The sequence below is a fragment of the Strigops habroptila genome, chromosome 2 (assembly GCF_004027225.2).
Source record: "Strigops habroptila isolate Jane chromosome 2, bStrHab1.2.pri, whole genome shotgun sequence".
In the NCBI taxonomy this organism is placed as follows: Eukaryota; Metazoa; Chordata; class Aves; order Psittaciformes; family Psittacidae; genus Strigops; species Strigops habroptila.
In genome coordinates, this window is record NC_044278.2 from 29,739,434 (window position 1) to 29,766,972 (window position 27,539).

Here is a 27,539-nt window from a genome sequence, read left to right on the forward strand (position 1 = left end):
AAACATCTGAAATATGTTGAAAAAGAACATCTGGGCACTCTCAACACTAGCTTAAAAAACAATTTCTACCTTGAAGTTTTTCTTTCCCCTTCCAGTTTTTTCCCCTCTCTGTTGACTGCAATATATTGAAAAAGTTCCTAATTACTTTCTCTCATCTGACTTTTTTTTTTTCCTTTCTCTATTCTGCCAGTTTGCTAAATTTCCTTTATTTTGAAGGTAAATTCAATTCATTTTCATTAAATGAAACACACACCTCTGTCTCTGGAAGTATAGCTTTCTAAACTTCTTTAGTGTAAAGTCTGAGGCAAAACGGAGAAAATGAAAAGCTGGCAGCTCCTATCATTGGATTCAATGTGTGTATGAGGAAGGAATTAAGTGGAAGAAAAATAGTTATTTAGAATTCCATGGAAACCTGAAAGAACACCCCCCTAGGCTTATGACTTGTCATTTCTCTTTTAAAAAGAACACTTCATTAAAGACATATAATGAAAAAAATTGAATAGATACATTCAGTGTATTTTTAGCATTATATTTTCATAGAAAACAGTTACATGTTTATTTGAAGCTAGAGAGTCTTTAGGATCCTTAAAACCTCCATTTCTTATGTAGTTACGATTTCTAAGCAGCTAGTCTCCAAAAGGAAGGCTTTTCTTCTAAACAAATGGATTACTTTTTTTCATTACCTTGCATACGAATCAATTATATATTCATATCTCCATATATCCAAGCCCTCTTCAATTTATTTGAGGAATAAAACTGTAAGTAACTTAAGAAAAATGATGGAAGACTGAAAGAGCTGAATAATCCTCCCAGCTATTCAGTCTACCCATGTAAATCCTGAACACCACCTATCACAGGGGTCTCTATTTTTCCTATAATGCACAACTAAAGTTACCAGTCAGCTGGGAATGTCAAAAGTTTTGAAAGCAGTTTATGGCTGAAGAAGCCCCTATTCAAGTCAGAGAAAACGGGTCATGTTTGCTGTGTTTCTTACATGTTTTCCTTAAGTACCTGCTGGTTACCTTTCTTGGAGAGAAGATATGGGACCAGACAGACTTTTGTCTGGACCTGGTGTGGTTATGCTTCCACCTAATGAGGCACTCGGGTTTTTTTAATCAGAGGCTGCACAAAATGCTTCCATCTCTGTTGTATCTGCAGTTGTGGCTGAATTCTGAAGCAGTCAAAGCCACATTTGTTTCAAGCTGGGATCTGACAAGAATAAGAGACTTTTCTCCAAAATTCACCTTCTGCTCCCCTTCCACAGCACTTCCATTGATATAGTGTGGGGTGGGCCCTCTGTGGGCAGCAGCTCAGGGTCTTTCTGGAGCCAAGGCCCCCTCCCAGCCTTGGATTCAGAAAGGACATGGAGCAAGCTTGGCACCTAAACCCCATTAAAAGTGGCAGATGGACTCCTAATTCCCTTGGGAACCTCTGGAAATGTGAAGTTGTGCTCCTAAGTAGATCAAACATTGCGTATCGCTTCAGAGCTGCACCATAACCTCCTCCCACAGCCAGCTGTAGCTTGTTTCCTATGGAAGGACAAATTGTACCTTATGAATAAGTACTACCTAACGTTTAAAACCTCATGCTAACACCACTGATCAAGATGCATAAAATAAAAGACTTGACATTCTTCTCAGCTTGCTTGTAAACTAGTTCTTCTTCAGCACTGACACACAAAGTTTCTGCCCCACACCCCAGCTTTTAAGTAAACTCCGCTGAAAGCCACAAAAGCGACCTGGACCCTTTTTCCTCCAGAAGCCTAACCATCCTAGCAAGCAGCTGGCCTGAAATATGAGTCCCACACCCCACACTCTCTTTTGTGTGTGCCCTCCCAGCTAAAGAGTAGGTTATTGGATGTCCTTTGGCAGGTGCTACTGGATTAAAGCGGCCAGGAACAAACTCTGAACTGTGGCTTTTTCTCACTACTTAAGAAAACACCATTGGCTGTATAACCCTTCTTATCACCAGGGATTTGAGATTTTGTAGCAGAAAGGGGGTTTTTTTTGTTTGGGGTATTTTTTGTTCAGGGGGTTTGGGTTTTTTTGCATTCATATATAATTGAAAATTGTACAACAGTTTTGTTTTCTTCAATGCAAATGAGAAATAATATAGTCTCATTCTGAATACCTTCTGTGGCACTATATATTGTCAATTCATCCCTGAAAAATGAACAAAAATATCCCCAAACTTGAACCAGCACAGCAGTTGTTTTTGACAGGAGTCCCTTCAACCTGCTCTCAGAGGGGTGTTACAGCAAGGGCGAGGACACACAGCTTTATTTCTGCTGTCCTGTGCCCTGGGAAATGGAATCAGAGCTGTAGCTAATCCCTTTATCAAATATGGGATGCTAGTTTTTTGTACTGGCTAGGAAGCCATAGCATCAGAGCAGTAGAATAATAGGAATTAGTCTCTTGACAGTGTGAACATGCAAACCCCATGGCTGGACTCACCAATTTAGTCATGTATTTACAGAAAAGACCAAACTTTCCATGCAGCAGCAGGGCTGCAGTAGTAGGAAATTTTTGGGGGACCCTTTTCCTTGCTGTTGAGGAGCACATGAACCTGCTTTGCACTTCAAAGGAGCAAAAGCCCAGAGGGGGATTTTTGTGTTGGAGATACAGGGAGTAAAGGTGTGCAACGACTCCTTCCCTGTCCCAAGGGATTCTTCTTCAGCAGCTTCTTCTCTCCTTTCCTTCTCACCTTTTTTATTTTTATTTCCCCTCTTCTGTTGATATTCCCTTTCCCCTAAAACTGAGCTTCATTTTCCTCCTATCCTCCTACCCCTCCTTGCCCCTCTGATAAAACCCTCTCTGATACTCTTCGCACTTTTCCTTCCCCATGATTGTCTCTGCTGCATCTGCCTCAAGCAGGAACTCATTCAGAGAAGCTTTGCTCAAGCCTCCTTGTCCAGACATTACCACTTACTTTTTTATAGCTCTGGTTTCACAGCTTGCATTTTTTCTGCTCTAAATGCAGAATCTGAAGAGCTGAATTCGAAGACTTGACCTGAAGAGGCAGGGGCAAATTCATAAGGAGAAGAATCATGTCAGTATTGCTGATCTTCCAGAAATTTCTACAGTGTGAGCTTCACAACTATTTGTTGTTCTTATGACAAGCATATTGTTTGCATTAGGGAAGGAATTATTTCACACTGATAAGAAAAGATAGCTAATTCAGCATAGTGGGAAAACTGTTTCATAGAGGTCAGAGAGATTTTTTGTTTGTTTTAAACTAGGAATAATAGCATTTAGTTAACCAGCTATCTGTCTTCACATCTTTTATACCTTTTTTCCATCTACAAACAGTTGACCCTCCTCTGTATGAGCTGCATCATTTGGCTTTGGAGTGAAGGCACATGAAAAGGAGAGCTCACAACAGCATCTCCTGCACAAAGCAAATGCACCTGTCCTCAAGGCAAATGAGGCTGCTCCCTGGCAGCTTCGTCTTATACAAAAGGAGAAACTTTCATCCAGTCAAGTGGTGCCATCATATCAACATACCAATGCGTCCACACCCCCTGCTCCTAACACTCCATAAGTCATACCCAGAGAGCAGCAGGGATTGCTCCGAAATCCCCTTGGCAGAGCTGCCTTCAGTGCCCGCGTGAGTTGCTTGCAGCCTACCACAAAGCCCAAAGCACATAAACAGGCTGAGCAACAACACGTGTTTCCTGATTTACTCGGTAGCAAGCTTATCTGGGGCTGATTCATGGTAATTCATAGAATTCAGGCACTTGCATCTCAGGGACTTTTCAAAATACATGCTCTAGCACTGCATGGAAAGCTCCAGACTACCCAGAGGCATTCATCAAGCACACAGTAAGAGCCTTTGTCCTATGGTTTCTAGGAAGCCTTGCACCCAGGCCGCCAGCACCAACCACATAATGCATCTAGAACAAGCGACACGGCTTTGCAAACCAGAGAAGGACAGCATGAGCAGCACACTCTATACCCTCCTGTTGCACTGAGAGCTGACGAGGATGCAAGCCAGGTTTGATCCCTTAGTTGGTACCTTGGTTTGCTGTGCTTATTTGGCAGCTCAGCTCAAGGTTTATACAGCAACTGCTTCACTTCAAGCAAGATCCTTCCTAGCTCCTTTCTCACCCATGGCCTGCTCCTGAAATGACACGGAACATGTACATGAATTGCCCTCTCTCCTTTAAAGACATTTCAGGTATTAGCCAGGCAATTTTGGGGAGGGATGTATGCCTGCTGCTTCTGCTTCATCTGATTGGTGCACAGAAGGTTTGGACTTCCAGGTTTGCCTTCATGGCTTCACAAGCAATGCAATGAACTTCAATAATCTTCATTAAAAAAAAGGGCACATTTGTTTGAGCCCTGGTCTTTACCAGAAGAGCTGATTTAGAAGAGCTGACTATAGCAGCTTCCAAATATCCTTCATCCAAAATACTGCCTTTTAGAGGTGGCTTTGCATCTAGAAAACCAGGGATACCCACAAACAGTCTAGGAGGGATTAATCTTCATTTAAAGAGATGGTCTGAAACTGCTGCAAAGGCATTGTGACAAATTCTCCAGAAGAGGTGTGTTACTTCTTGGGTTTTAATGAAATCCCTGTGGAATGGCTCTGTCAGGCCCATCATTAATGCAAGCCGTCTTCTATATAGCTTTCTGTTAAGAAAACAAAATATCCTGAGACAGCAACACATTACAGAGGTCTTTAATAGTGACACTTCTCCTTTAGCTAGTCCTGTAAAGGAAATGGACTTATTTTTGACAATAGCTTGAGTTAACAAGTAATGGCTTTTGTGGTCACCTGAGTGGAAAACCCTTACCAGGAGAAAGCCATTTGTATTGCAAATTAGATTGTAGGGAATAGACAATGAACCACCATACAGTCTGTTTTAAAACCTACTGATAGAAGTTCACGATTCACACCTAAGCAACTCTTCTAAGGGTTAGAAATGTAAAGAACAAACTAAGTTTTTCCCTACAGCCTAACCTGGAAGTTCTGATCCAAGCTTGATCCTGAAGCTGAACTTATTCCTTGGACTACGAGAGTTTGTGCTGAATCAGGAGAGGCAGAGCTTTGCAGAGACCATTGAGTGAGGAGGCTGGAGGCAAAGCCCCTCAGGAAACTGCAGATACCTGGTTATATCTGGTAATTCTTTTAGGATGATATCTTTATATGAAATAAAACTGCAGTCTGAACTGTGCACCTTGGCCAAAGCAAAGGACGGCCGTCTCACGTTTACAGCAGGCTTTGGTTGAACTTAAACACTTTAAGATTTGTCATGCTTCTTTCCCTCCCTGTCTCTGTTCCTGCATTTTAATAAAGAAATGCTTTCTAGGAAGAAGAGTAAAAAAAATTAAATTAAAAAAAATAAATAAAAACCCCAGAAGTGCTCCATCCAGGGAAGGCCTATCCACAAATTCAGATGCAAGCTTTTCCCCACACACCATCAGTTTTCTAGTCCAGCCTCCACCATGCTGCTCTCCCATACCACAGATGCTAATTTTGGGAGCTGAGGGGTGGCACTTTTGTCCTTCTCTGCTGTTCTGTCAAATGCAAAAAGGACATGTTGGGAAGAAACCAAAATAAATGTGAAATGCTGGTGGAAAAAATGAGGTCAGCCAGCCCTATCTGTGGCCAGGCAGAGTACCCCATTTACCTTCAGCCTGCCTATCATCAGCAACCAAGGAATGATTGTGGTGGAATTAGTGGTGTATGTGGCTTTTGCCTTCCCACAAGAAAAAACCTAATACTTTTTGCAGCTTCACTTTCTATGAAACTCACTGGGGCCAGCGGCATTGCATTCACACTTCTGGCAGCTAGAAGATGAAATCAAAGCTAATCACAGCACCATAAAGCCAAAGCTGCTGACTATGGTTGTCTTCTAAGGAGCAGCTTCTTCCACTGATAAAAGAGAAGGGGTAAATAAAAGCAAAGGGCTTTATTTGGGCTAGATGATGATGGTTCTTCCCAGATGGTAGCCCTTTGTGAGCACTCTGTGCCCAATCTCAGCTCATTTCAGACCTTTTCTTCCCACCTCTTGCCTTCTCACCCTTATGCACACTCCCTCCCAGTGCTGGAGCAGGTTCTCCGGACATATCTTACTCCATCCCTTTCCATCTAGCACATCCACACACAGGAGTAAGCCGGAAACAGAGGGCTCACAGCACTTCGGAGGATGCTCTGAGCCAGCTCAGGGGGAGAAGAGCATCTTCCCCAGAGCAGATCTCTTTTGCAGCTTTATACAGAGGACAGCTGACTGGCTTTATTACAGGCTAATTTGGGCCAGTCTTCAAGGTCCCAGTGGTGATGTAAAATATCGGTGTCGAGGCTGACACAAGGCTCCTGGCTCATGTAGCCATCGTCATGGGGCTATAGAAGGTGACACTTTCTCCTCCCAGCTCCCTCTCCACAGCCATGCACTCTAAAACCACTGCCCACCCCGCACAGAGGAGTGTGTAGCTAGCAGGCTCAAGGAACAGGTTTATAAGGACAAGTTATATAAGGAGAGCTTGTCCTTGGATGAGTAATGAGTAGCTGGCATGGTCAGCATATCCAGCAAACACTCAGAGGGTGTAAAACACAGAAGAGGTATTATTTAGGGTGTAAAGTAAATAAAATTCAGTGTGTATACACGTAGTTATGGACACGCATACACATACACACATGTATGTATCTCTATATTGTATATTATGAACACACATTCATCAACTGCAATAATCTCCAGTAATTAGGCGACTTAGATGAAAAGAATAGAAACTTGCTGAATGCTAAGGAAAAAACCCTAACCATAGATTCTCCCAGTGAATTACCTAAGGGAAGGGATGGAAAGAATCCTAATGACTACAGCGTTCAAAACCCATCAGAGCAAGTACCCTGCAACCGTAAAACTATGCCTTGTAAAAGTTTTGTCTGGATAACCTGGAAGTTTCTCCACTCTTTGTCTTTGAGGGGGCACAAAAGGCTTGAGCAAAAGCAAGCTACACACCAAAAAGTTATCTTTTTGTGTCAGCAAAATGAAAAGCTACCACATCTTCTAAAACAACAATGACTCTACTAAGTGAGAGCAGCAGTGCCATAGCCCTGGTCACCGGCTGGCTGGAGGGCCTGGGATGGGAGCCCAGTACACTCACACAGCTGGGTGCAGGTTCCTGTGGGGCCCTGGTCTCTGAGGGGATCCTCCATCACCTCGGGGTATATGGGGTGGGAAGGGGATGACTGCAGTGAGCTACCAGCTTGTTTTTCACCTCCTGACTCTATATTCAAAGGTGAAAACAAGCCCTGGAAAACCATCATGCTATCTAGAACAGTGGTTTGTAGCAACTTTTGCTAACTGGTTCCAACAACTAACGAGTCAGCTCACTATTTGCCCCATTCTCCAGGTATGCTCTGTGGGAAAGAAAGTCTGAAAAAGAAAAGATTTCATATCCTAAGTCTCTTAAAAAAGGAAAACAATGCAGATGGGTTACTAAATACAGAAAGTCATGTATGCTTCCCTTACTTACCAATAAATGACATAGGAAAATATACTTTCTTCATTTTCTGCCACTTAAAAAAAACCCCTAAAGCACTAAACTAAAAAGCTGGAGTTGGTAACTTTGATCAAGCAGCAGTCTTTCGTGAATCACAATTCCACTGTCTCATCACAGCTTGCTACGCTAAGAGACACCACAGCAAGCCTTGACACTTAAAGTGACTGAGGAAGCAGGATGTGCAAGTTACTCTGAAGCCTGTCGGTGGGGCTTGCCTAAGTCCCAGTTGAAGATCCCAGTCTAAATGCTTGCTAGCATGTGGATATTGGTGCCCTTCTAACATCTGAGCTCTGCAGAAAGATTTCTTGGGGGTTTCCCACTTAGAAGGCAAAGAAAAATTCCCGTAGGCTGGGCAGGAAGATAGGGAGTATGCAGTCTCAGAAAACACGTAACCACATGAGAGGGAGAGGGGAAGCGACCAAAGGGCAGCTCTTGCAAGAAGCTGGCGCCAGGAAAGGTCTTGCCTGGGAAGCAGCAGAGGGGAGAGGAGCATGCACATGCCTGGGGAGGGAGCCCAAACAGCACAGCATGGGACCCCAACACTTGAACTCTTTTGTCGTAACTAGGAGGGAAGTAAAAGCCTGGGCAGGGAGTGATTTGTGGAGAGTGAGGCAACTTCAGAAAGCCTTACAGAGGGCTCTCTGACTTCCCCCCCACACTTGTGTGACTGACATTAGCTCTTGCCAAAATCATTTTTACCTTTTTGTTTCATTTCATGCTTCTCACAAACCAAGTTTCAACAGTACCAGTCCAGTGAGCCTTCACCTATCTTTGATTTTGTTTTCTTGGTTGCTAATTCTTCAGGGTGCTTTCCTGTTCATTTGTATGGCTCCTAGCACAGCAGTGGAGAGTATTAGTAAAAAGAAAGAGGGCAAAGTTACAGGGAAAACCATGAAACTCAAAAGCTAGTGGTTTTGTCAGCATTTGAAATTAAAATTCTGTCCACATTTTTATTATTATTCTTTTACAAGAACAAAGTGAATCAGCATTTTATTGAAGCAATTTTCCAACTTATCTTTTTCCTGACAATTGAATTCCTTACTAGAAGCCCATCTTTTACTAAATGAAGAAAAAATTATCAGGATGATGTAATGGAGGTTGATAAGAATGCTGGTCAAGCTTCTTTAAACAAACATTTCCTGAGATATCTTTCAGGAGAAAGAGCAATCTGATAATACCGATGAATTTTATGCAAAGCTCAAGAAAAGTAGCATTCTTGGTTGAAGAGAGAAAACCCCTTTTCTGCTAGCCCCAGCATTCTGATCAGAGAGGAAGAATGGAAAGCCATTTATGTTATCATGTGGCTGAACCTTAAAGTAAGTCAAGTAAACCTGAGTCATGGGAAGCCCAATGAACGTCCCAGCTTCCCGCAGAGGGAGATACACGTGTCCAATACTTTTGTAGCCCATGCATCTGTGAGCTTGAGCTTTCTAAGCCTTGCACATGTGCTTAGCTTTGAGGAGGTGAGTTGCATCATTTACATAGTTATACACAAAGTCAAGGCTCCTCATGCTGCAAACAGAAACCACACACATATGCATGCACACACTTCACCACCACAAAAGCGTTCCCATCAGACCCAAGGGAGCCAGCGATGGTCATGGCAATAATGTCATGCACAGTTGCCGAGAGAGGGTCTAAGTCTGCATCACTCTCAGATTTAAATACAGGTCTACATGCCTAACTGCAGGTCTCTGAGCCCGAAAAAGCTTTTCCTTTCACATTACCAGTTCTGGCCTCCTCCAGAAATGTGGGGTTAAACAAAGCCTCATAAAATGCTCTGAGATCTCTGTCTGGCAGGGACGTAGACATGGGTACAAAGTTATAATAACCCAACCCATGACAGGTGCACACTTTTAAAAGTACTTATTTGCAGCCTCCTCCTTGAATGCTGGGGCCCATCCCCTTTCTCAGCTCCATGGATGCTGCTGGTCTCCCCTTGGAGGGAGAGAGCAGGTGCCGGGGTGCCCCTGGCATGCCGTTTATAGCAGGGGAGGGCCCTTTTGAGAAACCAGCTAATAACTGAAAAAACGTGGCAAACTCAACAGCAAGCAACAGCGGCGGGAAAGAAGCACGAAACAGGAAAGCGCCGGCAAGGCTCACGCCATCCCCCCGCCGGTGCTTGGCAGGGACGGAACTGCTGCAGAGGCAGTGCAGGGCTGTTATCAGCCCTGCGCAGGAGCTGCGGTTTGCTCGCTCTTGCAACCCTTCTTCAACTGTCACTTGTTTTCAACAAACAGGATGCCTCTGCTCAGGCTGACAGCTTCCCTGTAACTCCAGGGCGAGGGGTGGCGTGGGTTCTTCTCATCGCCCCGGGGCCACTCGTCTCTCTCCCCTGGGTTGAGTGGCTTCAGGTGCACCCTGGGCAGAGTGCCATGGAGGGGATGGACCTATCTCCTTCCTGCAGCCCGCTGCTGATGAGCAAAACAAGAAGCATGTGGTACAGGCTTGGCTGCATCGGAGAGGAAAAGCTGAGCTTTCATCTTGCTCACTTTTTATTAGTCCACCTAAAAGCAGTTATTAAGGAAATGGTTGTGCTACGTTTAGGCACCAAGGGCACCTCCAAGCTGCTCACCTTCTCTCTGGTCTGTTCAGCAGCTTTGATGTGCCATGGCATGATGGCCATAGGGATGTGGATAGCATGATTTCTTCGCTATGCAGTCCCTCTGGAGCGAAGACACAGGGCAGGACTGTTTGAATGGAGATGCTACCAGAAGAGGTAAAGGAGCAACTGTCCTCACAGCCAGCAGCACCAGGGCCTGTGGCAGAGCCAGGGCTCCTGACACCACTGCTGGGCAGCTCCTACTGCCCATTTTCACCTCAGTGCTAGCAAAACCCCTGCACCAAGCTTTGCTGCTCCTGCACCTCAAGAAGAACCTTCTGTTTGTCAGGTCACTTGGACTATCCTACAGGGAAGCCTGCTGTGTCTGCCAACAAGCGAGGTACCAGCTTGGGGTTCTACTCAGGAGTTAGATATGGGAAAAGCAAAACACACTCTGTCGCTGGTTTGATAATTGCGGGGCCAAAGCTTAGCCTCTGTCAGCAAAGGTGGAGCCTGTGTCAATGGCAGCACAGGCTTTGCAGCAGAGCTCTCTAACCTTCAAGCTTTTCTGGCACTGCCAAGTGCTGCGGCAGATCAACACTAGAGAAAGCAGGAAAAAAAATAAAAAGCTCTAGAATGAAATTTTCAGAAAAATTAAGCTTTCTTTTTGAAATATTTTCTGGGAGAAAAAATAAAAAAACCCCAAACAAACAAAACCAAAAACTCAAAGGGAACACTTCTAAATGGATGCATAGTTTCTTCTCACATCTCCCTGTACCTCAACACGGACCTCCAGCTTTGCTGGACCCTGGGAGGTTTTTTGGGAGTCTCCAAGCAGTGATGTTTCCAGCTGTGTTTGTGGGACTGAGCTGTACCCTACTCCTGCTCTTCTTGCCCTATCCCCCTGCTCTGCTGGCACAGGGAGGCGCAAAGCATTATCTACTGCCAAGATGGTGCTAAGCCAGGATGGAGAAAACCCTAGGGCATCGCTCCTCCTGGATCTGAAATTCTGAAGAGCTGAATGAGTCTTGCATCACAAATTATCAGGTAGTCTTAATTCTTTTCCTATTCCCCTCCACAAACAGCTCGTAATATTTTCAAGTTTGCCTGCTGCTCAAAAGTTATTTTTTCCTGGATTTTCTTTATGGTTTGCTATTTGAACTGGACTGCCCAGTTGCAGCTGGAGATGTACAATATCTGGGCCCTGAAATAATGAATGTAACACTGAGGCAAAATTCTGATGAAAACATTAACTTGATCAGATTTGAAATTCAAAGTAACAAGAAATCATTTTGTAGATAGTCAGGCTCAGAACTGCAAGTCAAAAAAATGAGGGTTCTATTTTCACTTGTTTCTCCTTTGAGATTCGATATGATCACTCTTCCCTGGTTCTTCACCCATGAATATGAGGAACATGCTATTCCCAGAGCAGTTTAAGCAGCTTCTGAATGCGCTCAACTGTCTTTGTGTATCACTTTGGCCCAGTGTACATCAAACTGAACCACTAAGCTCCTTTATCAGCATGCTTTTCTATGGAGGCAGCACTTATGTGATTACTCCCATTTTCTCTGTACTTCCACTAGTTTTTCTAGTTTGTGGACCAACTTTAACTATATTTGATAGAGCAGAAATGGTCTTAAGTTCCTATGGCTTTCACAAAACATGGCAGTAGCTGAGAGGCTCTGTCAGTGCTCGCAGCTGAAGGGCACCTAAAAAAGATTTTAGAGATTCCTCAAGAAAAGAGGAATCTTCGATCAGATTAAAGACTTATCGGATGTTAAGAGAATGCAACCACAAGACCCATCTCTGTAGGAAATTAGCGTTCAGTAGTTCTGCATGGGACAGCATATGTTGGCTTTGTAAATGCATCGAACTAGACGTGCCTTGAATTCAGACTGCTGCTTCCATCTAAGATTTTGCCATAAGCCCAGCATTTCCGTAGAGAAGATTTTCAGTGAGTTTGCATGCTTTCAATCAAACAACCCAAATTAGCTTTTTGAAATTTCCCAGTGAAGCAAGGCTTACCCAGAAAAGAAATGACAATTCTCATGAGAAGCTTCCCACAGCCCCAGTAGCATGAGAGCTTTTTACCACATTACACTGGTTGTGGGGAAGGCCCACATTAACACATGATGAGAGCATTTGGATTTAATACAGTTAATATACACAGCATAATTACCCATAGTGTTTGAGGCAGATCTTAATCCATCCCTACCCTAAGCGCTTCCCCAACAATTCCTTAACAACATATCAAGAACATTTATGATGCCATCATTAGCATCTGCTGTGGCTCAAGACAGGTCTTGGTATGCTCCCACTCCAACTATCTCCGAAATAACAACACTAAAAAAGTCTCATATAGCATCCTAAAGAGTCATGGGGCTCAGGCATAGCAACACAGAAGTCCAACATTAAGTCTCACAAAGAAAGTAACTACTAATGCTGCATAGGGCTTCTGGTTTGGTGGAGGTGCTGTGCTGATATCCCCTGCAGAATGCAAGCTAGCATGATTGTATTGTTATTTTGTTGTAAGGCACACTGAAAGGTAATGCTACCATAGGACTGAAAAAGAAAAAGAATCCTGCAGATATAATCTTTAGTACTTGAACCAACCCTCTAGCATAATACCTTCAACACTTTTTATCTACCATATCATAACTTGCAGCAGAAATCTGACACAAGCTGCCTACCAAGTTTCATATCTATTAGTGGATGCTAAACATGAAAATATAAGAGGCTAAGAAGTTAGTCTAGAAATACTTCTCTTTTCCCTACTCCCTCCCACACCCAGCACACCACCTCACCTTCAAGCTTTGCATTGATGTCATTGCATTACCAAAATTAAACTAACAGGCCAAGTCTCGTGCAGAAGCCTTGTAGGAGAGGCTGGAAAATAGGAAAGCAAGAACCCACAGAAACACACACCTGTTGATTCCATGGCAACCTCTGCACAGTGTTCAAAACTTGAGATTCAGGGGAAAAAATCAGAAACCTTATAGGTGTACTCACCATGTACATAGAAAGGCCCAAATACACAACATGTTGTCTCAGGACTATCTGCAAGCTTAGAAATTAAAGGGCAGGATTGCATACCAGCACCACAAGAAGCCAGTCCTTCTATCCCTTTCTGACTTTCTAGTATCAACTGGAAAGGGATGAGGCTACAGACATCACCATCAAAGGGGGGTGGTACCAGGTGCGAGGCACAAAGCATAGTTTCCTTTGGCCACCTGTATTCATCTAATTCTAGCCAAAGTAGGAAGATACCAGTGAGGAAAAGGTCAACAATTCAATAAGATGGTAGGATGACGTTATGAACAACAAGGGTTCTAATTCAAACACCAAGCTTCAAAAAACCCCAAACAAATGCCAGTGGATTATTCTCAGAGCACAACCTGTGGGAGTTGCCTATATTGCCTTATTGTTGGCTTCTGGCAAAGACAGCTCCAAGCACCTGTGTCTCAAATGTCAGCAGCTGGGCCTAGTGCCTCCATCACGTGCAGATCCCCTGAAACTGTGTCAGCTGCAATTAGTTGGGAGTATGCCCTATTCAAGCTGGAAAATGCTATTTCCCAGTGGAAATAGTGCTATATCCCAGAGGCCTGCTAAGGAGAAGTAGCTTTGCTAATTCAAGGGTTAAATCAGGCACGCCACCTCTGCCACACAGTAAAATACTTTTTCCCTTTCTTGCTCTCTTCCTGACTTTCACACTCTCCCTTCTCTGCTGGGTTCTGGTAAGACATTTTTGGTATAAATTTTTTCATACATACTCCTTGGCAGTCAAATATGTGATTCTTTTTTTTTTTTTCTTTTTCCTTCGTTATGTGATAACTGAAAGCATTTTGTTTTTCAGATGCAGAAATGAAAATAGTAGCAAAATTACTAGTGTAAGTCATGCACTAGAAATGTTTGGGTTAATTTGTTTGTGGCAAATGTTGCAAACAACAGCATTTTATGAAAACCTCAATGACAAGGTAGTTTATTTTCTCACCAAGGAAAAATAAGTGAGGGAAACTTTGCTACAGCTAATTATCTCCTAAAATAGGACAGCTAATGTTTTTATACAGGTTATTTTTCTAATTCTCGTTTCATTCCTTCTTTGAACTGCTGTTTCAAATAAGGGATGCCTTAATGTTGCCTGCATTTTCTGAAGGAAAAAAAAATCCAGCAACGCACTGCAAGAAAAGGGTATGAGACCTTAACAAGTGAGGTTCTTCTGAGAAAACACAAGTTAAAGAACAGTGATAAGATTTTCCTTAAAAACAAGTTGTAATCTGACAACAAATTTCTGTTAAATCATGTTTCAGATGCTTTTTTTTTACCAAAACCTCTGTGTGAGCAAATCATATTAGAATGAACCTTCAGAGAAGGCTACAGTTTTAGTTAAGAATGCTTAATTGCTGGCTTAAGTCGTATACTGGGAGAAAACCTACTGAGCTGGCACCTCGTGTTGCCTTGGTTAGCTGTGCATGCTGCTCAGTCAGCAGCTGTGTGACTCATGCTGAGAAGTCTCTCCTGTGAGGACTGTGGTGTACACCAGGGTTTGCTCATGAACAAGCTGGAGACCAAGCAGTATTTGATGAAGAAATTGGCAATGAATAAATGAGAGCACATCTGACGGGGAGAGAATAATTCAAAAGCTGAAGATGAAAATGATGGTGAAAAACTTTGATCAGGAAGACCCATTCACCTCCCTCTACTTATTTTAGGCAGCCCAGGGTTGTGAAGTCAAACCCCACTGCTGTCATGAAGGAGCTCCTATTTCCCCATAGGTACTGTGGAGCAAAATGTGAAACTTCTCTTACTTCTGAACAGAGGGGCGGACAGGGTGGAGATACACAAGGGGAAGCTGTCTCCCAGCCATGCATCAGGACACACTGTCTGTGTTCAGTTCTGGGCCTCTCACTACAAGAGAGATATTGAGTTGCTGCACTGGGTCCAGAAAAGGGCAACTAAGTTGGTGAAGGGTCTGGAGGACAAGTCTGATGAGGAGCAGCTGAGGGAACTGGGGGGTGTTTAGTCTGGAGAAAAGAAGGCTCAAGGGGGGGACCTTATCACTCCCTATGACTACCTGAAAGGAGGTTGTAGTGGGGTGGGGGTTGGTCTCTTCTCCCAAGTAACAAGTGATAAGACAAGAGGTAATGGCCTCAAGCTGTGACAGGGGAGGTTTAGACTGGATGTTAGGAAAAATTCCTTCACCAAAAGGGTAGTCAAGCATCAGAACAGGGAAGAAGTGGAATCACCGTCCCTGGAAGTGTTCAAAAGCCATGTAGATGAAGCCCTTAGTGACATGGTTTAGCGGTGGACTTGGCAGTCCTCGGGTAACACTTGACCTGATGATCTTAAAGATCTTTTCCAACCTAGCTGATTCTGTGATTCTATGATCCTATGCCTTTGCAGGATTTCAAAAAGCAGGAGGCAGACCGAGGGCACTCTCATTGCCCAGCTGCTGCCCCGAGCTGGTATCACACCAGCTAATCCTCTCAGACACAGCTGGGGTATGTTGTATTTCCTAATCCCTCTGGCTAGAGTGGGCTTTTCTGAAGGCTGAAAGGGGAGATGAGACAGCCTGAAAAGCCTCCAACCGCTTCTGTTTAAGCAGTGCTTTTGATCTTCAACTGGTGTGGTTTAGTCAAAGCAGTAACACACCGAAACCTGGAGGATGCGGCTACAGGAGCTGGTTTGCCTGTCTCCACGTGGGTCAGGGACGTGCCCAAAGCATGGACATATAAAGGGAGGGAAGGAGCTGCAGGGGGCTGCCCTAATGAGCCTGTAAAAAGGAGCTGCACATCAGTGGGCAGCTGGAAATGCGATCTCTAACTTGCAGAATGATATTTTTTATTAAGCAGCTCTTGTGAGCATGGAGAAATGGGGCAGAAAGGGCTGGGACACCGCTATAAAGCAAAAGGCAAGATGTGGCACAGAAGGGGAGTCAGCCTTACCCTCCTGTATTTCATGTGTGTGAGGGTGCAAGGACAGCCAGGTGAAAAGGGACCACTGACCTTGGCTGTCAGCAACACATCTTCAGGTTGTTAACACCTTGATCTGGAGGACAATAGCCATCACAGGTCTCATCCAATGCCCAAAGATGTCAGCCAGGTCTTTCTACTGGTTTCATTAGCTCTTGGATCAGATACCATAAACACAAAATACTGGGCTGCTTTAATTGCCCCAGTAAAATGTGAACCTAAACTGTCTCTCCCCATATAGACATCTGTCTAATGACATAACTTCACCCCACAGGGGAACTGTAAATCCCTATTCATGTTAGTACATGTCTAGTTACAGCAGAGCACTCTCCCAAACGGGTATGGACTTACAGAGGTATAAAAGTGTTCATACTGGCAAAGATTATTCCTACATAGTAAAAGAAAGAAGACAAGCATGTAGCTTTTCTGCCTTATAGTGTAAAAAAGATGCACCTAAAAATATAAGTACAAAATAATGTCACTCTTTGAAAGTAGTACTCAAAGTTGTTTGGATTATGTATGAAACTAAAAAAATTACTATTTACATTCAATCCCTATTAGGAGGAAAAAAATCTCAAACAAGGCAATAAAATTTCTGATTGTTATACTAAATAGTAAGTAAGTGGTTCATCACTTTTGAACTCAAGAAGTTTATCCTATCAATTTTTCTTCTTACCTAGGCAAGTCATTCACATTCTTTCGTTTCCACAATAGCCCAACATACTGTGCTTGAAATGCCCTGTTTCATTTAGAAAAGCAAATAATTTTCTCCAGTGCAGTGAGGTACAGCCAGAATAAGTTCCTGTTCATGCATGAGACCTGAATCTAGGTTTCAAAAAGCTAGTTATTTTATGCATAGTGTAAAAAATGTGTGGGTGTTTAGCACTGTACATTATCACTTTTTACAGACAAAAAGTGCAGAAGATAAAGAAAGAATAGGTGCAGAGACTAAGGTGTCTTTGTTTCCTTTCAGAGGTGGCTGTCTCTCCAGGCTGCATTACTGGAGGTCCTTAGAAAGCACGTGGGGGGCGCAAACTATGTGGCAGCTCTCCATGCTGTCCTTTCTCTAGTGAGAAGGCAACCTGCCTGATGAGTCTCCAGGCTCACCCTGATTCCCTAGCTGGAGTCATAAGCAGAATGCTTTTCAGATTCTATCTGCACCCCAAGCTAGGGTTCCAATGGCATGGTGGCAGCTAAACAGGAATCAGGTTGGTGTAGAAGCATGCTCAATGATCTGGTGGAAATAGGTCTGATTAGGACTCTGCATGAAGTAACCTCTTCAACTCTCTGCCTCTGAGTCCAGAGATGCAATGGACAAAGTGGTACTGAATTCCTTTGCAAAGCATTTGGATGTATATAGGAGCAATTATGTTACCCTGAGCTGCAGCAACTGGTTTGGTGACCTCCGTGCAAATGGGGTTAACAAAGTCTTGAATGTATCTTCCAGATTAGAGTTCGGTTACACCCGACCTATGCAAAACCCAAAGCTCATTTACATGTAGGTCCTGAAAAACAGAAGCATTTTACAGAAGTCTGATATTATCTAGTAACTGTATTATAAAATAAATTGCAGTTCCTATGAACTGGGCATAATGTGTAATCTCATACCAGTAGCCTGCTCTGGGTGATGTGCAACATGGACAGATGGTCAGCAGCCATGGCACCTTTGCCATGTGGAGCCTGATTGCACGTGTGAGGCCTCCTCCTCATTGCTTCTTACTTGGAAAGTGCTCTTAGCATTGCTTCCCAAAGCTGCTATTGCCCTCATGGAAGTCCTTTCCCCCTCTGTCCTTCTGTATAAGACCAGGAGATGGTACATGCTAAAGAGTGCTTCTTTCAGTCTCTCATCACTGCTTAGTGAGGAAATACACCCCACCTGTCCACTGGGTCAAGTGTACACCCTTGATGTATTAAGCTAAGTACAAATCAACAACTACCAACCAGAGAAAAAATCCCAGCCAACTCAAAGCTCTTTCTACAACATGCATAATATGCCATAAATAATTATTCTAACCAATATCTCCTGGGCAAAAGAGACAAAAACTTTAATTCTCAAGCCATAGTTCTGCTACTTGGCACTACATGAATTATACTTCCATCTTAATGGTATGTTTCTTTCAGCCCCCATGTCAACATCAACGTTCAGAGTTCACCTCCTGTCTTATTCAAACTTCATACTTTTCTCGCAGGTTTCTTTGTTCTTACAGGACAGATGCATTCCTGCTGCAGTTGATAGCCATCGTCTTCTGGATGGAGCCAGGATATTACCCTAAGAACTGGCTCTGAGGCATGCTTTTCTGCTCCTGGTCATGTCTGTAGAGAACAGGGGAAGCGCGCCTGCAGGCATGTGGGAGTAGAGCCGTGCTAGCTTAAATGTACCCAGCCAGTATAATAACAGTAGTGAAAACCCAGAGGTGTGTCTCCCACCCCCACTCACCACTGTGGTGTGTACTGATGTCTACCATGGGTTGGCTGGTGGTGACTTACACCCATGCGATTGCATCTATTTTATCCTTGCTAGACAGATGAAAGCCTTCTCTTTGCTGTGCTAGCTTGCCTTCTACTACCCTTTGATACTACAACAAATATAAATAGATACCTGAACACTGTAGTCTGCCCACTGCAGAGGCTGTGACACCCAACTCTAACCTGCCCTCAGCAAGCTGGCTTTGCCAAAAGGCAACTGCAGGGTGCTTTAGCAACATTTATGGAGCTTGGCATCCTTTGGTGCTTGTTCAAGGCTTCTGTAAATGTCATGATACCGTCGAGGCACGCGTCTGGCACAGATATATGCCATAAAACCGCCTAGAAAATGGACTCGAGAGATGCAGGCAGTGCCGGGCCTGAGGAGGTGCAAGACATTTGTCACAAAGGAAAGAGATGCTGGGCTCCACGCTGTCCGCTTCACCCCAAACACACAAGGTATTTCACAAAAGGTCATCTTTCTCGTTTAAAGACCACAAAAAGGCACTTGAAGGGCTTGGTCAATGCCTTCTGATGTTGCTGATTTGACATGACCGCAGGCTTGCCCTAAGTACAGCCAAGTGAAATGTTTGTAGCAAATCACATACAGCTTGACAGGTTTCAAGTTTCCTTCCACTGCACTCACAAAAAGTGCAGTAAGAGAGGTAAGAAAGGTAAGCCTTTCAACTTACAGTCAAAACCTCAGGGCAGCTTCTGAGCACATCTCAAAATCACAACTTCAGTGTAAAACCAGACAACAGAAAACACACTGCATGACAAAATACTTAGAAGGAAAAAGAAAAAGCCCCAAGCCCCTGACTCGGACTGCTTCAGGAATCAGAAACAAAAAGCATAGTCTGGGGAAAAAAAAACCAACCCCAACCAAAAACCAAACTAAAACCAACAGATAGATCAAAGCCAGCGAAAATGTTCTCACAGGTCTTCGTGAAGTGAAACTACCCAATTTCACAGAGTTTCACTTGCAAGCAGAAGTGGTGAGCCCTGCGGACAGTATTAAGGATGAATTGGAATCTCTACCAGGTAGCAGCTATCATCACTTTCTACTTCCCTGCTTTCACAGTCAGTTCTTCTATACCCTTTATTTTTTTTCCCAAATTTGATTGTCTGAATACACTTTTATAGAGACTTTGATGTTTTGAACTAAAATGTATCTTGGTCACAAGCCCAGGCCTTTCATTCCTGGGATGTAAGTGGATTTCTTTTGAAAACTGATTACACCGGGAATCTGTATCTAGAATTTCTAGTCTCCTTTCCACTGGCAGCAGGAATGACGTCTTTTGCATTCACTGTGGATATGCTGGTGCATGTATGGACTTCAGCAGCTTACTGTAGACCTTTGTAGATGTTCTACTGCTCCAAACACCACCACTGTTGTCAGCCCCTACAGTTCATTAATACACTTCAGAGAGGAGATACCCCTACTACTCATCTACTATTCGGAAAGCTGACTCAAGTCTATACAAATATTATCCATTCTCTTAAGATGACAGAAGAGGTAATGAGATAGTGTAATGTTTTCTTGTCCTTCTCTCAGACTAGTGATTCACCTAGCCAGTGGTCTGTCTCTGTGGCCAGATGTCATGGAGGAAGCCACAATTCACTTTGCAGATGACAGACGTGCTTACATGGGAAGCTTTCTTTCCAAGCTTTAACAGAGGTCGGTTTGTGCTCTGAAATGTGACAGTGAGAGTCCAAGGGAGAACTTAACCCTTCCAAAGCTTCTTTTTTCTTTACATGGCTGGTACATAATAATAAACTGTTATGTATATGCAGACCCAGCTGTTTCAAAGATCCTGCTAAACTCTTGGTTTCAATGGTATTTTATGGGAATGTGTTCTAGCCTGTAATCACCCACTGTTTAAAAACAATTCCACCATACCTTGTTCCATTGACTAAGCACAGAAAAAAGGAGTGAAGGGGTGAGCTGACTATACTAGTTGTTTTAGGAAAAAAAAACCCAAGCAAAGAGAAAACACAAGTAAATAAATAAAAGTTGAACAAAATCTGAGCAAACACATCCTTGATGATGCAAATTAACAAAATCTGAGCAAACACATCCAGTGTTCTGAAGATTGAACACTGCAATCTTCAGAACACAGAAAATCTGTCAGGCTCATGCAGGTTCATCCCCTGCAGTGAAGGGGGCCTGTCCTGAGCTCCCCCGTGAAGCTGGAGTGTCTCGTCTCTGTGCGCAGCCTGATGCTCATGGTAGCCACTCCACCCAAAACACCATACACCCCAATTTAAACTCACACCCAGCAATTCAGAAGGCCTGTGCTGGACAGGGAAGACAGAGATGCCAAGCGGGGTTTGGATTCAAAGATTGGGTGGTCCCTCTCCAGCCAGCCTTCATCTGTCCTTACCCAGAGCTAGAGCTACTTCTTTCTTGCCCTAGTGCTGGCACTGCTGGACTGGTACTGCCCAGCAGCCCTCCAGGCACCCATGCATTTCAGCACCCATGCATTTCAGCACAAGCAGCTTAAGCCTCTGACAGACATCATAGCTGCATGGTACTGCCCTCCTCCTCCTCCACCGAGCTACCAAGGACAGCTAGGTACTCTGTGGCAGACTCCTACATGCAAACACGTGCCCCGTGCATGCAAGTGGCAGACAGGTTTCCTTGTCACAGGGGTGAGCAACCTCAAATTACCCCTTAGTGAGGCACTGCAGCTGGCAGTTTTTGCAGAGCACCACCCACCCTGACTTCTTCCTACCAGTGACATTCCCCCTTAGCTCCCATGCCCACTCTGCTGTTCATCCTTGTTCTCCATGACAGCACAAGAGGACCTTATGCTATCTCCACTGCCTGGACCTCCTGCCATGTGCAGCAGAGACCACTGGGACCTGCAGGTGGCAGGGTGTCAAAGTTGTTTGAGCTTCTCCTGTTGGTGGAAGAGCCTCATAGTTTTACAGAGAAATGCTCTTGCTGTTTCCTTAGGATAGCCTCTGCTTAGCTTTTAAAAGCAAATATGTCCATTTCTAAATCCAAGAACAATAATTTATTTGCCACTCTTGGTTTTGGTATAGACTCTCCCCTCTTGAATAACAAGATGATGTCAATACTCATTCTGTGTTCTGAAGTAAAATTCTTCCAGAGTTCATAAATTATTTTCATAAACTTGCCAATATCACTATCTTTCACATGCATTTAAAGATAAGCAGACTGTTCTTTTGGGGTCATGCCTTAGCAATCAAACTAAACCATGATTATCTTCTAGTCATGAAAAAATGCAGTGTATTTTCCATTCATATTGCATGCACCGGTAGAATGCGGAAGATACTTTTATTTCCCACCAGAGAGCTACCTCAGAGCTGGAGTTTGGCTTTTGTGGTAGAGCTGCCATCCAACAGTCTCTTATTAATGGCCACATGATAAAGGGCAAGCCAGTGTGGCGGATCTGCAAGCCAGCCATAACCTTAAGTCCTTGCTAAGGCTGTCATCACAACATATCACTATGTTAAATATGACTGGTTAAACAGTCTAATATTTTGGCTTAGGATAAAATCTCTTGATCTTACCAAAGCAGTGTATTCATCTCTGTCAGGAACTTTACCCCTTGCTTCACAGGAATTCCTATGTTCAGGTCTCGCAATGTTTCTGAAGGCTTTTAAATTAAAAAAAAGGCTCAAACTGAGAGAAGATTGTGTAAATCAGACATTGTGCATTTTTTTTTTTTCTTCTAGTAAGCTAAGGTTTTTATGAGCTTTAGTTCAATTTCCTATTCACAAGATGCAGTTAGTATCATATAATGCTGATGCAAATTAACTCTTTCTTACAGTTTGGGCAGTCTGCAAAAGTGGCAGAAAACTTTCTCTCACCCCTACACAGTAAGAATGTAGTTTATGTTATTGTGAAAAGATAGTTTTCTTCTACTTGGTGAATGAATGAAAATACATGGCAGTGTTAGGTACTGTGCATCTCCCAGAGAAACGTATCTTTGGCAGAGTTACTCCTAGTATATGATTCTGCTCACATACAGCACCAGGAACTTTAGGAGCCTACCAATGTAAACCCCATCACAAGGCAAGTCAGAGCCACTAACTTTCAATGAGAAGTTCTCAATGAGTACTTTCAATGGCTCTCAACCTTAGGTATAGATGTCCACAGGTCCAGGCAAGGAAGCCCTTCAGAACAGGAAGAGCTTCTTGCTACAGTTTTATTTATCATTTGCAAAGGAAGAAACCCACAGTGACTGGGCACTGCTTGGCACATTGGAACTAAGAAGAAAGTATGCACAGTGTATTTTTCCATATTAGAAAAGTGCTCTACTGGAATTCCTTTCCATTTGATAAGAAACCAACAAAATGTTGCAGCACAAGTATTCATTGCCATGATTAATTAATAAAAAATACAACAAAGGCAAAACCAAGACTAACCTTCTTTGTATACTGAAATCATTCGACCTCGCGGCAAAAGGAAAAATGAGGAAAAAGTGCCCTCCTGGAAAATATTATGCTTCATGCTATTTAGAACTCCATAAAACCCTGCAAGAAGATTTGTTATTCTGTCTTCCTTCGTAGGCAAAACTATTAGGAAACCTTACAGGACAGTCTAATGTCCTTAGTTAGTTAAAAGAAGTTACAGGGTGGGGAAATATAATGTAGCTATCTAGACACTCTTTAAAATCTGTATGTTTACTCTTTAATACAAGGCTCTCCAACAGGTCTCATTTTGGTCCCCCTACCCAAAAGGTATCACTGTGTTGACCCGGACAATACACATGAACTCTGAATATAACCAGCAAATGCATAATTATACTACGAATCTTGCTAGAATAAAAGTTTAAACTACTGCCTTGATGATGCAGTCCTAGATTTGAGAAAGAGATGAAGCGATGTTTTTCTGCAGGCTGCACTGCAGCAAGACACTTACAGATGGTCCTACCCCGTAGTCCTAACACCAAGCCGAGACTTTAAACTGAGGGAGGCCATTAGGAAAATGAGGCCATCATTAAAAGCAGAGCCATCAAACATTTGAATATGTTCAGCATGCAGAGCACACCACTGGAAGTTTCAGTGTAATCCTCATTTCTTTACCTAGTGGCAGAAGCAAGGACCTGGTGTGGTGTGATAGAAAAAGGGCCATATCCTTTGTGGTGTACCACATTCAATTAATATGTCAGGCTTTCTATGTCTGTCACTGCTCACAGGGGCTGGAACAATGGTTCTGCTTCCCCACTCCCCTCTTTTTTCCCAATTTTCACATAGTATCAGGCTAAAAAAGAGTTATGGATTTCCTTCTCAGAGAACTGCATGGACTGATAAAGTGAAATCCATGGCAGAAAACAGCTTGTTATTTTTCCCTTTACTTCACGATTTCAGTTAAGAGAGAGAGCGCAATAAATTTTGGCGGGAAAAAAAGAAGAGACAATTTGGGACATTTCGAATGACTGGTCTGTGTAAACACTATTGAGAAATACGGGAGTGAGAACAACCAACCCTAGGGATGATTTATTTTTCTCGCTCTGAGGCCCAAGTGTTACTTTTGCTGCACCCAGGATTTTGAAACTGTGTGAAGTTCATTTGAGTAAAGAAAGGAACAAAAAGGGAACTGCCGGAAAACCGTCACAAGCTTCCACGTTCAAAACACAATATTCTTTTGCAATGATGAAACGTTTGCTTTACAACTCAACTGAAGCACTATTGCCCAAGCTTTTCTAGCATTGTACAGTGGGAGTTTGGTCTTGCTTGTGCTGGGTGTGCACCAGGGTCTGTACCTGAATTGCCCAAACTGGATGAATATCTTAAGGTATCTAGCGTGACTTCTAGCCTAGCAAGACTTCCAGCCTAGTCCACGAATAAGCACAAAATGCTGGTGCTATTGTAATGTTAACAGCAAAAATGAGAACATAATAAGGAGGATAATACAACCATTCTGGAGTGTTGAGCTAAATCACTTGCTGGATTAACCAGCTTTAATGAAACCCCTCCTTTTCTGGACAGATCAGTCCTTGGGCTCCCACCAGCTGCTCTCAGGCTTTCTGGGCTACTGCCTTCAATACAGTTTCTGCTGTCCCCATCCCGTCTTATCCCATGGACAGGCTGTGCTCTGGCTCTCACTGCAAGCACTACCCCATGAGGTTCACTCTTGTTGTTTTATCACAAGCACAAAATTTCCTCAGCAAGCCTTCCTGTGCTAGAGATTAAACAGTAAACAGTTGGGTGAGCTAAAAAAAACAGAAAAAGAGAAAAAAAAAAAGTCTGATGAAATGCAGGAAGATCCTTCTTGTTATTCTAGCAGTATTGCTTCCTTTGTTTGGTAGGGGTGCTGAGGAAATGTCAGCTGCGAGTGCTGCAGAGCAGTTCGCCACTTCTTGCTCAGCCTCCAGCATCTCCTCTGCCCAGGCTAGAAGGTGCTGTGAGCCTGAGTGACTCACGCTGTGCGCTGCGATTCCGTTCTCCACCAGTGCCAGGAAAGACAGATGTAGAAGAACTTTTGACATGGGGTCGGGGGGGAAAGAACTGATGCAAGGCTGGAGAGCAGCTCGCATTTCGGCAGGCTGCCCTGCGCTCGCGTCCCTCTCGGGGAGTGCTGATCTGCAGGAGCGGCAGGGTGCCGGCGGAACTGCTGCTTGTTGTGACACAGCAGCTGGGACGACCCTTCCGCATTCCCCAGCCCGGTTATTAATACGAATAACTCATGACTCACACCGACACCGCCAGCGAGGCCGGGAAGCTGTAGTCTGTAACTATAAAGAGTTATGAAGTGCTGCTCTCTGGCAGCACCCCGGCCAAGCTTGACGAGCGGTCTGCGACAGGCTTTGTGTGCCTTGTCATCCGCACAGGAACAGCCCTGATGCAAAAAGGGCTTGAGCGGTCAGAGGGCTTGCATGGAAAGGGGAAAAGTTCAGCTGTAGCATGAGCTATTTAGGAAGGTAGTTACGAGGAAGCGGACAAGTTTCTCGTGCCAGTCGCTGGCTTACTTGTATGAATAACCCATGACTAAACCATTAGCTCCACGGGGGGTTGTGAGAACGTTAGAAGGAGTCTCTGAGTGCTCTTGGTCACTGGTGAAAAAAGACAGATTGCTGGGTGAAGCCCTTTAATTCCACTGTCAGCCCTTATAGGACTGCTTCACTTCTCTAAGGGTGGCTGCTGCTGTTAATTTGCAGCCATCTGAGACCTGCATGGCATCAACAGGATCTCTGAGTTTATCCACACTGCTCCTTTTCCTGAGCCACGTGAGTTGCAGCTAACTTTAAGTAGGTTTCTAAGCTTTTCCTGACTTCTCCCCCATGAACATGCGTTTACTCAGGCTGATGGTCTAGCATAAATGAGACAGTATCACGCTCTGCTGGCTGTACACACCAGCTTGCTGCTCACTCCCCGTGCTTCAGCCTGTAATATGTGTCGTATGCTGCTGGCTGTCATTTTTCATGGCAGTGGCTCAAAAAGTCATAATTCTGCCAAAAAGAATCAAAAGGGTCTTGTGCTACTGTTTTTGTATCTGCACTAGTACTTGTGATTTATTCTAGAACATTTTGATTTATGAAGAGAAAATTCACAAGCATGCAATGGTTGTTTGAACAGCTTAAATGAGTCCTTGTTATAATCTCTTTAATGGACTGATAAGTAATGAGATGGTATTCCTGAAAGCTCAGATATTAGCTTCGATGAGAGTGCCTCAAAGAAAACTGAAGTGGGAAAAAGCATGTACTACAAGAATGTCCCCAGATACTCTCCAAACATGCATTTTCTTAAGTATGGGAAAGTAAAAAGTATATTTAGAAAGTCTGAATAGTACTTACCTCTCAAGAAGTGCTGGTAAGAAGGAAGTGACTCAAATAAGTTGTTTGAAGCCATTGTTTCCTCTTTAAAACTCACTCTCTCTTTACAGTGAAGGAATGTATGATTTCTTCTACCTTGGGGAATGAAAGATGAAGAACGGTCATTGCTACCACCCTCCTCCCAGCCATCATGCTCTGTTTTATCCCAGTGCCTCAGGAGCAGCACAAAGCGGATAAGGTTCTTTTGCTAAAAGAACTCTGAAATTGTTTCTTAAAAAGAAAAAAAAGTAGCGGGTCGGTTGTGGTTGATGATGCTTACCACTCTACGAAACCCTGTGGTTTGCAGTCAAAACGATTCGCCCTGCCTGCTGACCAATATCCCGGACCCGCTCTTGTGTGACTGCCTCTGTACCCAACTTGTGGTTCTGTGGTTGTTTATGAGGCCCAAAGAAGTGTTTCACACAACCAAAATTACAAATTTAACTGTTCCCCTTTCCAGAACCTGCCTCCATTGGTCCCTTTGCATCACGTGACCGGAGTGATGTCGACTTTCTTTTTCTTTCTTTCTTTTTTTTTTTAGCTTTCTGAAGTCATGCCCTACCCACTCCACCTGCCCTCCCCGGGGCTGCGCGAGGCACCAGTGCCGTCTGCTGAGGGAGGGAAAAGAAGAGTGACTCACCGCCCCTGATGCTACAAATGGTCTTGCTGAGTTAGTTCAACTCCTCTTGTTTTGTTGTTTGTGGTTTTTGGAAGTACTGATTATTTTGATAGAGATTTCATTGCTGCTTATTCAATAGTAATCCAAGCCCGAGCATTAGTCTGCTGCTCAGGCAGGGTGTGCAAACTCATCCTATAAAACATTAGGAATCAGCTGTAGGAAAGACCACTGGCTGGGGGAAGAACACTGTAAAGAAGTTTATTAAAAAATAATAAAATAAAAAAAGAAAAATTAATTGTCAGTGGAGACAAGAAAGCCCCAACATTGTTTTGAGCCTTCATGCTGACACCTGTTAAGGCATGCTTGAAGGCGTGCTGGTCTCTAAGCCCACAGGAAAGGTTTGTTAGTTACTTCCATAAGGTTGAATTCAGTAGTCTTTCTTCAGCACAGCTCCTGTTCCCATCAGAAGGATCCCTACCCGTGAGAAAACCTGAGTAAAATCCTCAAGATTTAGTTCAGCGTCTTGCCAGGGGATAACAAGCCTTTCCTGACCAAAATTCTTCTCTTTCCTTCTCCCTTCCAAAAGAATTAAAAACAAGAGGAAAAAAAAGGTTCCTAAACCTAGTAATCAATTGGCAGTTCTGGCTCTGGCTG

The 27,539-nt window shown here is 43.6% G+C and overlaps 1 protein-coding gene across 1 annotated transcript in view; it reads right to left on the reverse strand.

Moving 5' to 3' along the window:
- Positions 1–26,836, reverse strand: part of RUNX1 (RUNX family transcription factor 1) — a 172,376-nt gene extending 145,540 nt beyond the window's left edge. Inside the window, exons 1-2 of the mRNA XM_030477907.1 lie at positions 26,547–26,836; positions 26,249–26,362 (exon numbers count right to left, since the gene is read on the reverse strand). Of these exons, the coding sequence (XP_030333767.1) occupies positions 26,249–26,303 (55 nt within the window). The 5' untranslated portion in view covers positions 26,304–26,362; positions 26,547–26,836. The remainder of the gene's footprint in view (positions 1–26,248; positions 26,363–26,546) is intronic.
- Positions 26,837–27,539: the final 703 nt, after the last annotated feature.